Source organism: Motacilla alba, chromosome 2 (genome assembly GCF_015832195.1).
Source record: "Motacilla alba alba isolate MOTALB_02 chromosome 2, Motacilla_alba_V1.0_pri, whole genome shotgun sequence".
Classification (NCBI taxonomy): domain Eukaryota; kingdom Metazoa; phylum Chordata; class Aves; order Passeriformes; family Motacillidae; genus Motacilla; species Motacilla alba.
This window is the reverse complement of record NC_052017.1, coordinates 78,521,508-78,536,522: the sequence shown is the minus strand read 5'-3', so window position 1 is coordinate 78,536,522 and position 15,015 is coordinate 78,521,508. Positions and strand designations below refer to the sequence as shown.

The 15,015-nt window shown below is 36.6% G+C and overlaps 1 protein-coding gene across 8 annotated transcripts in view; it reads right to left on the bottom strand.

Moving 5' to 3' along the window:
• DNAH5 (dynein axonemal heavy chain 5) overlaps positions 1 to 15,015 on the bottom strand; it is a 137,031-nt gene that overhangs the window by 92,564 nt on the left and 29,452 nt on the right. For 5 of the 8 annotated variants that reach the window (XM_038128809.1, XM_038128805.1, XM_038128810.1 and 2 more), the window contains exons 4-14: positions 13,951 to 14,114; positions 13,314 to 13,526; positions 12,610 to 12,747; positions 11,832 to 12,008; positions 10,956 to 11,069; positions 9,627 to 9,734; positions 8,775 to 8,897; positions 6,702 to 6,917; positions 4,336 to 4,443; positions 3,579 to 3,664; positions 2,493 to 2,814 (exon numbers count right to left, since the gene is read on the bottom strand). In XM_038128809.1, the coding sequence (XP_037984737.1) occupies positions 2,493 to 2,814; positions 3,579 to 3,664; positions 4,336 to 4,443; positions 6,702 to 6,917; positions 8,775 to 8,897; positions 9,627 to 9,734; positions 10,956 to 11,069; positions 11,832 to 12,008; positions 12,610 to 12,747; positions 13,314 to 13,526; positions 13,951 to 14,114 (1,769 nt within the window). The remainder of the gene's footprint in view (positions 1 to 2,492; positions 2,815 to 3,578; positions 3,665 to 4,335; positions 4,444 to 6,701; positions 6,918 to 8,774; positions 8,898 to 9,626; positions 9,735 to 10,955; positions 11,070 to 11,831; positions 12,009 to 12,609; positions 12,748 to 13,313; positions 13,527 to 13,950; positions 14,115 to 15,015) is intronic. The other 3 variants (XM_038128808.1, XM_038128811.1, XM_038128812.1) reach the window with 3 other exon arrangements.

Sequence of the window (15,015 nt, the reverse complement as noted above, 5' to 3'; positions counted from 1 at the left end):
TCCTTGATTCCCAACTTGCACTCAACTTCAGATTAATCATCATTAATATATATTCAGCACTAAGTCTGAGTAGGGCATATTTTATGTACTCTAATATTGCAATCGTTTCTCCTGGCTTACTATACCATATTGTCACAAAAATTTCCCACCTACAGTATCAGACAATCAAATCTGGTAACTCTATGTCACAAATCCGTGACGCTTCACACCACATGTCAAATGCAAGTGTGAAAAAGGAAGGATCAGGAAAACCTTATATATTCAGACTGGAGAAAAGGCAGCTGGTCCCTCTGGTCCCAGATCTGGTCTAAGACTACCTTTGAGAAGACTCATGTTCATCAGCACCAGAAATTTCCAGTGTACAAAAGCTGGGTCTGAGTTCCAAAAACAACAAGCAAATGCATTGACAGATGTCACACTGCCTTCAAAACACAATCTGGAGATTCTGATCCTTCTTTTTCAGCTTTGCCAGGCTGAGGCCAATTTTTCTATAAGATGCTTTTTGACAAGGCAACAAAGAAACTAAGGTTAAAATATGCCAAAACAATAGTAGAAACTTGCAGAGATTTCAAGGCTTTAAAGTAGCCCCTGCAGAAGCCATCTGATAATATAAAGGTAGTCAGAGGTTCTGTGTACAAAACACAAGAGGGTAAAATGAGTCAAATGAGATTTAGAATTTAAGGTAAACCATGCTCTCTGAAGAATATTCAGGCTACAAAGTGTTCTGCCTGTAAGGCCCCAAACAACTCCTTCAACAAGACACGTAAAAAGGCCTCATGGTTGTTCATGTACCCAGAGTTACATCATGGGAGAAACACTAACCAGATATTCTCAAGAGATCAAAATAGCAAAAAAGACTTTACTGGCAACTTTGGAAAATCATAGAAATTTGGCAAAAGTTTTAGTACCATACTCAGTCAACATAAAACACTTCTCAAAGCATTACTTGGCTCATCTAACTTCACAAACTCTAAGCCCACTGCAAAAATTCCAAGAGGGAATTAGAAGAACAAAGCTAAAGAAAGACAGAAAATATATAGAACAGCACACATATAGCCATCAATTCCTGGGCTCCAGCAGTGTTCAGATAGAAATTCCAAGAGAAGGTAGAGTCAAGACATCAGATAGCTTCATATTCAGCTTTAAATATCCCTTGGCCTTCCTAGGCCCTTTTCCTGGGTGGGCCTTCCAGTCATTTGGCCACTCAGGAGCTGGATTAGGGGCTCCAGAGGTGGGTGTGGATCAGTGCCTCTGGTGTGCCAGGGATTGGCAGCCACTGCAGGGCTGGGATACAGGCTCTAGTGGTGGGGTGTGGGACAGTGCACTGCGTCTCCAGGACAAGGCTCCACTTGCCCCTTCCCCCACGCACATGTGTCCCAAAATTATCAGTAGGAAATGAAATTACTTTTTACTAGTTCTGATTGGGTTAATTTTCTCTGCCGGCATTTAATTTCCTTCATAGCAGCTTATGTGGTGTCATCAGATTTGTTATCAAAACAAAGCTGATAACACACTGATGTTTTAGTTGAGTAGTGCTTGCACAGCATCAAGGCCTTCTCTTGTTCCCACTCTGTCCACACAGTGAATAGATTGGGGGTTGGGAGTGGGGGTGAAGGGTTCAAAAGAGGCTGTGAGGGGACAAAACCAGGCAGATGTCATGAAATAACAAAAGGATGTTACAAAATAAGCAGAGGGATATTCCTTGCCATATAACATCATGCTCAGCAATAAAAAGGGAAAGGCAGGGGCTGAAGGGTGAGCCATCCTCTGTTGTGGAGTTGGTTAGACATTGTTTGACCCATGGGAGATCGTGAGAAATTGCCTCTGCAGCTCTTTTTTATCCCCTTCTTTCTCCATTACTCCTTCACTAACTAAACAACTTATCTTGACCCACAAGTTTTCTTGCTTTTGCTTTTCCTTTCCTCTTCCCCATCTCACTGGGGGTGCATGGGGGGAAAGTGAATGAGCATTTGTGTGGCGCTTAGCTGCCTATTGGGATTAACCAACAAGTGGCTCAAAGCCCATCTGTGCACTGAGTAGGCTATTATCTGTTCAGACTGGATGCTTTTTACATGTATGTTTCCAGAGTGTACCCATGGATTATGACTCAAAATTCATTTTGTCCAGAGCAGAGGAAACCTCTGTGTCTGCTTTTACTTTTGGCCAACCAGCTGAGAAAACTCCTCAGAAGAATGTAGCAGAGACAGAGGGGCAGCGAAGCCTACCACTGGATATTCATTATATGTTTTCTTTCTAACTTCTTATTTATAATGAAGGTCTTTCAGTTGTTCCTAAAATCAGCTGCAGGTACTACAGGCCCTATTTTTTAACAGGAAAACTTTCTTGTAAAATAACTTTTCTTATTCTATCCCTCACTCAAGAGTCATCATAAGTCAGGTTAAGCATACCTGACTATTGCTACTAACCAGTGATAACATAAGTTTTAATTTTTTTTCTTTAGGGAATATCTTCAACAAAATCAGCTGGCTTACCTGCTGAAGCCATTCCCTGTGGTAGATCACCTCAAATTTCATAAGAACTTTTGCTACTTTATTGTAATTGCGGATTACGCTCTTGCCATCTGGTGTTTGTAGAACTGCTGGATGTCTCTGGAAATTCTCCATGGGCTCCTTGATCCTACGGAATAGGTGACGCGCCCACAAGATCTTGCCAGCTATTGGAGGCAGATTACGAGCCAGTGGAGGGTCCTTCTTGTGCCTAGTGTAGATCTTACAAATGGTTTCTATGTCATGGCCATAGTTTTGAAATATTTTCTGATACTTTTCATCAATGCCAAGATTCGGGATTTGCAATCTGCTTAGAAAAAAAATTTTAAAAGTCCTTCAACGCTTCTGGAATCCTTCTAATGCATTGTTGGAAAACAGTTGTTCCAGATTTCCTTGCATGCTTTAGAAAATAACTACTTTGGCAGCAGAGATTTCAGCTTGAACAAATGCTGTCACAACCTGATTCCAAGCAACAAAGATTTAGACCAGATGATAAAAGTTTCCAAGTAAGCCTACACATTTTCTGTTTTGTCACTGTTTTCAAACACTGGGCTGAAATTATGTGCAGCAAACTGTAACCAATTCACACTAGCTGTCTGTTCTATCAAACAGATTATAATACAAAAACTGACAGAATAAAGAGTGAGGCCGTTTTGTAACAATGTTAATTTATAAAGACAAATTTCACTTTCTTAATAAAAGCATTTTGCTCTCTTCTAACTGCATTGTGGAAACAAATTAATGCCACTGTTCAAGCACAAAGCTAAGGCAAATATGCTAACAGACAAAGTTTTCCTGTACTTAAGCTGATTTTGAAAGATGAAATTCAAAGTCCACTTATATTTTGTGGTTTCTTATACAAAAAATATGGCTTTTATTCATTCAAGCTGCTACGACAACTCTTAACAGGGCTGAACAGCTGAGAGTAAAGAGGTTGAGTTGGTTTTGTTTGTACTTAAGAAAATGCCTCCTGCTCTGCTCTCCCTCCCTCCCCCCTGCCCTTTCCACCATCCTCAATGTATTATTTCCATTGCCTGGCAGAGTTTTAGCAATCTAAATAGGACATATTACCTTTCAAATTTCTGCAACATACTCAGTGCCCTTTCAGTGTTCAGAATACTTTCAAAGGTGATGTCCATGAATCTCCTTAATTGATCCTGAAGAAGAGTAAATAATTCTACATCAGATAAGTCCCTAAAACACACATCAAATACACCAAGTATTATTTGACAGGGTTTAACATGCAATATATTAGAAGATTTTTTTTTTACGTGAAACTAATCTCAATAAGTACTATTTTTCCCTTTCTTTCTTCCCACAATAATTAAACAAAACATAGCAAACTTTCCAAGTCTTCTATGTAGCTCTGCAACCAGCAAAAGCTCTACCCTCCAATGTTTCACCATGTTGAGAGGCCTCAAAGAATGCTTGCTTACCTCTCTGGCAGCCAAAGGAAGACAAGCATTTATTTATTTTTTCTTCTGCAGATGCCCTTTCCTTACCCCAGCTTGTGATTTCAGAACTACTGGAAAGTCAATTATCTGACTTATTTGTACTACACTCCTATTCACTCAATGAAATCACCCTTTTTTGTTATTCTTGGCAGCATACAGTAATGAAAATCCTTTTGTTGGAGGCCCTCAATGGCCCATACCATTAAACTAGTCTGAAAGATAGCAAATGGAAGTTTCAAAGTGGAACTATATTGGAATAACTTTTCAATTTCAGAATACAAACTTTGACATTTGCATATTTTGTAAATCAGAGAGGATAAGAAGTATTCCTCAATAAATTAAATTATTTTGTATAATTGTATCATAAAACCTACATGAAGATCATTTATGTCTCTGCAAAACTCTTCATAGTCTTGGTCAAAATCAGTCTTCCGCTGATCCAAGAAATCGTAATGCTTATTCTTCATGTTGTCAACAATGCTCTAAAGAATTTCACCGATAAAAAAACTATTACCAAAAAAGACTTATGAAAAAGACTTACCACACCAAACGTTTAGCACAACAGGCTGTGCACATTCACATTTTACCTTTGCTAATAGTTCCCAGTATTTACTGAGCAATATAAGCAAACCCTTTAAAAGAAATATTTGCAGGAATCAAGTTGATGTAATGTCCATTCAAATTTCATTTGTATTATTTATTTCTGCTTTAAGTCAATTAGAACTGACAGAAAATTCAGACTTGCTTTTCACCAAAGACATTTTTTACTCATTAAACATTCTGTCATGCAGAAGTACATTTCTATTAAAAACCTAAAGTTCAACAGAGGAAAATATTTTCACATCATTATTTTCCATGTCCTTTAAACAACTGATTCCATATATAAATAGACTACTCAAAAAACACAGTGGGATGCAGCACATCACCAGCCCACAACCTAGTGTTCCGGGCTTCTGTTACACAGCGGCTGTCTACATACATGTAAGTATATCTTAATCAGCATCTCCCTTGAGGTATACACACAGACAAAGGATTTCTAATGATAAACTACTGTTCAACATCCTAGTAGTTTACCACAGTATAATTATGAAACTCAGCATATTTCCAGCTCAGCTGACTTTCATCATTTTATGGTAAGTCAACTGAAATTCAGTTTCATTGCATTGCTGTGAAAAAAAAATTCCATCTTTTCCTTGAACAACAAGCAAATCCTAGACAGGCACTAAGGGATTAAGCATAAAGAGCAGCAAAATAGTTAACTCCTATTGTAAAAGATTTTTAAGACATATAGTAAGTCTCATACTAACTATAGGTATGGTCCATGCCAAATACTTCAATACTCAATTTGGTCACTTTAAAAAAAAGTGTGATCACTTTTCTGCCCTTTATACAACCTATGCAGAACCTTCCACATAGCATTTTTTACCTAAGCATTCTTCATCCTGAAACACAATTGACTTTGCAGCAGCTGGGTCTCACACAAAGTTCTTGTTTAAGGACTTGGGTAATGCAATGGATAATGAGGTGTATCTATATAAAGTTTGCACCACAGCCTGGGCTGATGGTCACTGGTGGCAGCTTTTCAGACACAAATGCCCCAAACAAATTGGATTCCTGTGTTCCAGCCTACCAAAAGACTACCTTCATTGGCATGATCTGAAAATTCTCAGCAATCTGGGTTGTTGAGAAGCCTGGTGGTACAGCTTTGGAGAGCAGGTCTTGGAAACAAAATTTAGAGCAGTCCACACCTGTCCTGCCCACATGGAAAGTCTTGGACTAAGCTATTCTTACAGCTGTGCTCTGGCTAACTCTCAGAAGACTATAGAACAGAACAAAGCAGAAGACTGGCTACTGTGAATGATGTATTCAAGGAATCAAAACCCCACAATACAGAGGGAGTAAAACAAACCAGGAAGGACCACAGAAGGGACACATTTTACATTACAGTTAATTCACTAAAGTAAACTGATTGATTCCTGACCATAACAAAAAGGCAAAGGACAGAGTAAAGCAAACTAGAATGACATATTTGCCTGCACAGCCACTGACTCATATGTGATCCCAAAAATCTGTCTACAAAGTCCACACATTGAAACCTTCTGATATATTTTAATATTTACAGGCACCATAATTATGATACTGCACTAATAAAGTTACACAAGAAAGTAAGGTAACTCAGGCTCAGTAAAAGCAGGAAAGACTCCATTTGGTAGAAAAGAAAGCCATCTGAGAAAGAAGGAAGGAAAAGAGCATGACAATATATTTATATTCTTCAAAGATCTCCTCGTTGCTCAAGTCACATTTCTCTTAAAAAAAAAAAAAAAAAAGAAAAACTGCATAGTAGTACAAGTAGTACAAATGAAGAAAAGGGCCACCCACAGCTAGCTCAACATTTGAAGAGATGAAAATGTAGCACTTCTCACTTTTTCTCGTGATCATAGCACAAAACCATGCTCCCATTACTCTTGTTACAAAGTCACCCCCCTTTGTTGCTTTTTTAAATCAGCTTTGATTTTAGCATACTCCTTTCAGATGTCCACTGGCACCTTTTCTTTCATCTTGTCTGCTCATTTCCCCAGTAATCACATATTTACATTGCTATTACCCAGTAATTTTAGCATAATTTAATTATTTACCATAATTAAATTATTTTTCTCTCAATAAACTGTTCCCTAATTTTCATAATTTTCTTCTAAAGGTTCAAGTTAGGCTGACCCAATATATAAAATCCAATGTGTACCTGATATTTGGTGATCATTCCTTCCAATCCCTCTATTTTAGATTCATGTAGAACTGAGTAGGTTCTCATAGTATTGAAAACATCTATTATCTTTACCAGACGACGATGAAAGGCTTCAAATTTTCCAAATATATACATCTCACTAAAATCAAATTGTCTTTCAGCTGGATTTTGTTCCAAATTCTCTTTTATCTTGTGGAAGCAATTTTGATACTCCTTAAAACAAACAATTTTAAAGAATGTCAATCATATAACAAAAGGCACCGGCTTTAGCTGGAACAAAATTTACACAGATGGGTATTATGCTAACCTGACTGCAAGTAGAAGTTTCATCAACAAACAATCATGAATACTATAAAGAGAGTAACAGAATTTGCCTCTGAAAACTAACCCATCAATGCCATTACAGGATTACACACTTCATCAAATGACCAAACTGCACATATATGTATTTGTACATATCCTTAGCTACCATGAAATTCTGTTCCCTCCATTTCATAGCAGGGTTTGATGTGTTTACTGAATAACCAAGATGACAACCCAGTTTCCAGAGATTGAAAATGTTTGCATGCTGAGCAGTTTTACTGAGTAATCAAGGTTCAAAAATCACTTTCAAGAACTAATAACTTCCTGAAGCTCTAATGCTGCTCCATAGCAGCGTCTGCTTTTCATTCTGAATTCAAACCTGACAAACCTTACTCCAAACTTGCTGAATTCTTCCCAAAGTACATAGTCAAAAGATTTGCTTAAAATGGTTTCTTTCAATAGTGCCTCTCTTTCTAATAAAATGTTCATTCTTTTTATCACATTTATGTATGAATAACCTCACTCAGAGATATCAGTACAAAAGGTCCAGGTTTTCCTAACCCCACTTGGAGATATCAATACAAAGGGTCTAGATTTTGCTATGTTGTTCATGATTCAAACGAGTTTCAATCTGTTGAAATTCTGAATGTTTCTGGAACTAATAAGACTCACATGAATTCCTAATTTTTCTACATATTTTCATGCAGCAACCGGACAATTTGATAGAAAAAGACAAGTTTAGTGCTCATTGCTGATGGTAAGAGGTCATGCAAATTTACACTAATTTATGCTAGAACTAGGCAAGATTTTTTGCTTCAGGATAAAGCTCTAGTCTTGCAAGTACATATTAGGAATGAAAAACAATTAGTGCAGAAAGCCTATATGAAGCTCCCAATATGCACAGAGAAATTACAAAAGAAAGAGCCAGGCTTTTCTTTACAGTAACACCTGGACAGAAAGCCAAGAAGCAAAGGGCATAAATTGAAATGGATGAGGTTCTGACTGGATATAAGGAGAGAATCTTTCATCCCAAGGACAGTCAAACAGTGAAAGAGGATGCCCAAAAAGGCTGTGCCATCTCTCCATGCTTGGAGAACTTCAAGACAACTGGATAGAGGATTGGGAAACCAAGTTTGATCTCATACTGCCCCTTCTTTGGCTTTGAGCAGAAGGTTGAACTAGATACCTGCTGAGGACCCTTCCAAGCTGAATTATCCTATAATACTATGCTTTAAGGGGAAAAAAAGAACAAAGAAAAATAAAATTTGAAAATTATCACAGAAATGTATTAAAAAAATAAAAAATAAAAAAAAAAACCCAAAGGCTATCTTTCTAACAAGTCTAGGTCAACTGAAGAGCTGGATTCTTCTCAGTTCACTAAATTGCCCTTTCTAAATGTATAGCTTGTCCACACGTCTTTGGAATATATTCAGTTCAGTAACTCTCCTTGTTTTAATTTCTATTTCATAACTCTCCACATCAAGTGAGAAGACACTATATAGAGAAACACAGGCATGAAAATCCAAGCAATTCTCTTATAGGCATAGTTAAAATAGACTAAGCATCAAAATTCTGTTTCCAGAAGATCAACAGACAACAGACTAAATTCCTTGTTAGCTCTAGCATAAACATTCCAGTTCCAGTGGATATTTTTCAGTTAACTCCTTTTTCTTCACTATAACAGTGCTTTCTCACGTAAAATTTTCCTATTCCTGCTGTCCTAAATATCATCCTATAATCTGTTTTCAATATGTTCTTCCCACCTACCTGTTTAAGTCTAATAGCTGCTTGTAGCTTTTCCACAACTGTCTCCTGTGGCTGATTCCAGATGGTGGCTGTGCCATTGTTTGCTATGTAAGATTTACACGCTGTGATCATCTGATTGGTCACCTAAAAGTAGTTTTAACTTTGTTTATTAAAAAAAACAGCATTCCAAGACAATGCAGGTCTTGCCATTCTCTCAGTCTCATCCCATTCCTCTGACTCCACTGACCTAAAGCCTGACAAACAGCAATACCAAATACCAGCCACATCGATAGACTGTCTTCCTTGCAACACCCAGCCTCCAGAATGTGACATAACAAAAATGTTGTTGGTTAATTATGCTTCTCCTAAACCTACACATCTTGTACCGACCTTGAAATAGCATTGAAGGCTACAAAGTCATAAGACTTTGTCTCGTCTGAAAGCAAAGGTAAAATCAAGCGTCCGTGAGAGTATAAATGGTAAAGAATAGGTTGTCCTTTCAATCCATTTCTTTCTTTATGCAAACATGTGGATGTTTAAGGGCAATATGAACTTAACATATTTGGTTCTAGAAAAAAACCCATTCTTGTAACAAAAAACCCCAAAACTTGTAACAAAAGGTTCCTCTGTGTACATCAGAGGTGAGATTTAAGTCTGAAGATGTTCTTATAACTCCAAATTACAGGCAGTAAATAAGTCCTAAATTTGAAGTAGTTTATCACTATTTCCAATTTTTTATATGTTCAAAAAGCAGCATTAAAGTGACTGAAGTGCTGCCTCCCCAGTTGCTTGGTTCCATTGTGTTTTCTCTTGCACTCAAGTAACAACACAGAAAACAATCTGGGGATATTTCTTTTTCTGCTGAGCACCAACCTTCACAAACAGTGAGGAGATCTTTACAGAAGTGTTGTAATAATGAGAGATACTCTGAATCATTTTAATTGCATTTATGAGTCCTGGAATAGCATCCAGCATGGACACCTGGAAAGAAACACACAGTTTGAACTCTGCTCTGTACCTCTCTTACCCCACATTATCACAACCCCTCATTACTGAATGCAGGAGAATTATGAACATGATCTTTGGAATGGTTCTGTCCCTGTCTACCTGGGCTTCTCCTACAGAGCTGCCTGTCCTCATTCCCCAAGCTTTACAATTTAATTTTGGGGAAAAATTTTCACTGGAGTCTTGGCTGGAAAAATTCACATCAGCCAGTGAAATTTGGTAGAAGTAAAGGCCTCTTCAAAAGAACCATTTTTTTCACAAAGAAAAAAAAAGTTTATATGCTCAGTTGCTAAACCTGATGTAAGCTTGCATGTAAAGATAATCCCTTCACCAAGCTTTTATTCTGTTTTTATGGCTATCATAACCCAATAACCTTTCAAGAGAGAAACTCAAATAGCAGATTGCAAACACTGAAAGAACACACTGTTCTAATATCACTCAGTAAACGGAAACAAACATGGTTTCCCAGAGCACTCTTTGGAAACAATTTGGTTTTGGAAGAAGTTTCAAAGGAGAGAGAGGAAGCTAGGACGGGTCAAAGTTTTGAGTCTTCATGGCTAACAGTGGTGTTTCTTTGACTAGCAAGACACATACAGTCAGTTTCAAAACCAGTTTTAACAAAAGCAATTATTTGCCACCTATTTTAGCCGATAATGGGACAGGAGGACTCCTCCAGTCCTGTACTTTAGTCTGGTTTTGTTTATTGCATGTTATGCTTGCATCATCCTATGCATTCTCATACTATAGCATGAGAAGCTGATTATAATTTTGTCTTAATATTTACATAATCCAATTTATCTTTTCCCAAGCCAAGAAGCTAAAAATTGCCCTATAAATGTTAGTCTAACCATTACTTGGCCACCAACACAAAGACAAAAGATCAAACTTTTCCTTTAATAAAGCATTACGTTTACTTTTTTTTTTTTTAATCTTACGGAATTCACTTTCTCCCATAGCACAGAATCCAGTCTGTTCATCAGAACTAAAGCTTTACAGATTCTATGGTGTGAAAATAACAAGTACTTTACTTTGTAGCCAGAAATTCCCTTTAATCCACTTTTACCACAACTGCACAAAATCTCAAACTAGAGTTGCATATGTAAAATGTTTTGTTTCATTTTCAAACCCATCCTACAGAATATATTTATGTTGCTTGTCTCAATACATTTATGTTGAGAATTTAAAAGTACTGCTTACAGGATCACTATTGTATAATGGGTCATAATATTTTTCCAGAGAATACAGATACTTCACATTATCTTTAGCTTCATTTGCTGCGTCTGTGATGCGAATATCCAATGCTCGCCACTTCTAAAAACAGAAAGTTGAAAAAACAAATAAAAGTATGCATTTAAAAAAAAATGTTTTGAGATCATTTTGGTTTGTCATTAGCTTCTAAACACATTTGAAAGCACAGATCTTTTACTTCAGAATTATACTTGTTCACCCAAGATGGGGTCCTTGTCTTGTTTCAGTAACTTGACTGTGATCAGACAGTTGGTTTAGACCCTTCAGCTAAATAGACAGTGGTAGTGTGCAGTCAAGCTGCTGTAAAATAGATGAGTTATGGATATATAATTATGTATTTGTTCTATATATCATTTTGATGAGACAAGATTTTTTTGTTTTATTTACTTATTTTCTGTTGGAGATGGGACTTTAAATTTGTTATGTCAATGTAAGAAGTTGTGATTCTACAAACAATTTTGACAGGCACTGTAAAAACATAAAAAGGAGGCTTAAAAAATTGAGCGATTCATTTTTTTGTCATTAAATATCCAGTTCTTTAATTCAATATTCTGATTTAATAATCAAGTTTTCAAATATTTTTAATTATTTATTTTTGTTGAGCCATGTGGATGAAGTACATTATCAGCCTTTAGACTGAGGGGATTCCTAGTCTTTTTCAATAAATTGAACTAGATTTAAATTTTATCTACTCAAGCTAAGGAATAGAGAAGGAAAACAAAAGCCAGAGATGTTTCGATGTTTCCCCCACCAGCATTAGCAAAATGAGCTAGGGTATAAAGAGCATTTCTAGTACTTATATCTGTCATAATTTAAAATAAAAACCTTCAGCAGTTTGGATTTAGCAGCAGTGAGTACTCCAAGCACAGCCTTCACATCCGGGCTCTTCAGCTGCTCCATAAGGTAGTGGAATTTTGACAATTTCTTTTTCCAATAATCAAGCTCTGCTCGTGGTCCAAGGTCATCTGCTTCTTTTCTCAACTGGTCATTTTCTGCAAGAACCTTTTATCATACAGTAATGTGAGTCATGCTCATATTTTTTATCTGCAGAGGTAGCATGAATTGACTCCTCTTTTATCGAATGGTATTAACCTTCCCTGATAAATTACCTAACTTAGCCTCCACCTCATATATGAAACTTGATTTTCCTTGGTCCTTTTATTTCCAAGTTAAAGAGATTCTGTTCCTTCTGTTCCAAGAGCACTGTTACAGACAATTACATTTTCTGCAAATAACCTGCAAAGCATGTTTCAAAGTACAAATGTGACCACTGAGAACAGTGTTCACTCAATTACTGTGTTCTTTTTGTTTTCATTAAAACCACTGGGAACTACTAACTGTTTTGTAGTTTAATAACAGGTAATTATCAAAGACAGGGGACTAAGCTTCCCAAACTGTGTATCCCATATCAACAAGCAAATGGAAAAAGCTCTCAGTAATATTTCCATTGAAAAAGTAAAAGCACAAAAAATATACCAAGAGTACTTTAAAATAAAGAGACTGAACTCATCCAAATTTATAGAAAGGCAGCTATAACACCAACAGGATTAAACTCATCTGCCAAGACGTAGATGTTATATTTCACCTTTGTCCCATGTATCACCTGTTCAATTTGTTTGGTCCATTCTCTCATGCAGACTTCTATTTTTTCAAGAGCCTCTATGCTATTAGCAACCATCAAGTAATCTGAAGGTCCTCTTAGAGTTTTCAGGTCATATGTTTCACATTTCTTCAGGCTGACCTAAAATATAAGTTTAAAAAAAAAAATTAAATGCTGAATATTCATGACAAATAACCTAGGAACTTTAAAGACTGACTCATTGGCCTACTTGGGGTATCTCACTTCTTATTCCCAGCTCAGTCTAAATTAAACTGGCTTGAGCCAGAAGTGGAAAATTCTAGAATGCAGAATTTGAAGAATTCACCAATCAGGCAGCTGTGCTCTCATGCCCTTTCCTTCCCAAAAGCTGAGTAGAAACCAACAACAGTTTGTCATACAATACTCAGTGAACATTCAAGAGTTGGAAAATCAAGTTTCATTCCCACAGCCAGTGGGAATTCAAGAAGTTAATAGCTCTAAAGAACTGGCCCCAGAATAAACAAGAACAGCAGCACCTACAGAACTATTAAAAACACAGATCGAAGTATAATGTGTTACTGATGACAATAAACAGAAGTGTTGGGTTATTCTCCAATTTAACAGAAGCAATTTTATGAGTAATCTACAACAGCAGTTAATTCAAAACGTCCAGAGCTAGAGATTTTCTTCAGCTAGCTCACTTTCTATTTCCCACATGAACATACTACCTTTTCCAACAGACTTTGCTGAGTTCCTGACAGGACACTAACAAATGCTTCAAGGGCACGAAGGAAGTCCTGCTTAATACTGGGAACTTGCTGAGGTTCAACCCAGCCACGGTCCATATTCTGTAAGGCTGGAATGAATATTTCTGATATCAAGTGCTCAACACTTTTTAATAAGCCATCTCGACCTATATCCATCATATTAAAATTTACTTCCTGTAAAAGAGACACAACACAAGGGGTCTTTCACCAGTAAAAACTTAGTTACATACAATTTACATATACACTCTCAAAAGTAAAATAATTTTTGTATTTCAAATTAATTTGCTAGAATTTTTTTGAAATTTAACACCTTAGTATTTAGGTATTGATTAATTACTCTGTCATTATGGATTGTCCTAAATTTTCTTCCACAGTATCCTTTTTTCATGTCAATGATATAAATCAAGTTGCTGCCACAAAATAATATCTTTATTTCCATTCCCCTCTCCTTTTGTCCTGTTTCATTTAACCCATGTGGGTCCTTTTACTCATTCCTTCATGTCAAGAGCTGTCAAATTATATGCTGAGAGCAAATACCTCATAGTAAAAAAAAATTTTAAACAAGATTATGTACAGAGATGAGCAGTCACTAACTTACTTGATAGATATTCTCAGTTGTGACTGGTTTAGAAAAACTAGATCTAATGAAGAAAATGCATACACCAGTTAAAGCAACTTCTTTTCCCTCTGTCACAAATACTTTCAGTTTCGTCTTCTTGGTCAAATGAGAATCCATTCCTATTCCTGGAAGGCCAAAGTACTCTAGAGATTCAAACAAAAAAACAATTAAGACCCATTGATCCTTAATTCAAAGAAAAGTTTTCTACACAAACAGTTCAGTCATTATTTGTGCCTCACTGAGTCCCAGTCTCCTGGAGGCATCTCATGGAAGTATCCACAGAAAGTATGCAGCATTCAGAGTCTTCATGGCACAGTAAGAAATATTTCATCTAGTTTTGCCATCCTTGCATCAAAAGCCTTTCATTTCTATTCATTTATTTGTTTTTTCTAATCCTTCTAAATAATGGTTCAGGCTCAAGGTCCTTTTATAGGCTCTATCAGTTGGAGATAATGCTCTCTTGCTTGAAAAAGAAAAATAAAAAATCGAAAATCAAAATCACTAATCGAAAATGTAGTGATGTATTTTACCTTAGAGGACCTATTATCAACTGTCCTTCCCTAAAAATATGTAAACATAAAGAAAAAAAAAAAGAAATAGGGTGCTTCTGAAAACAAGGAGAAAGAAGCCATAGCAGATTCTTTAGGGTGAAAGCAAACAAACAAAAACCAATAAGGGAGCTACAAGGGACTTCCTTGTCCTTTCTTCTTCCCCCAACATGAATATACTGCTCCCATGTTCAGGCTGCTGGCAACACTTGTAAAGGGTCACTAAGAAGATGCAGTGTCTTTGGGGGTAAAATATTTCTTATATGTTTTTGGTCACAATACCTCACGCTACCTTGTTACTAGCTTTTCAGTATTAGCTCAGAGTAAAATTGCATGCATACACCTCTCAGTGAGGTACCACTACAATAAGAAGACGAAAAAGTAAGTTGTTAATACCAGCAGGTAAAGGATAACATCCAAAAAGTGATAGACTCCTCTGCATATTTATTTCTTTCAGGTACATGACCATCTGCACAAGGGATCCCTATTTTGGATC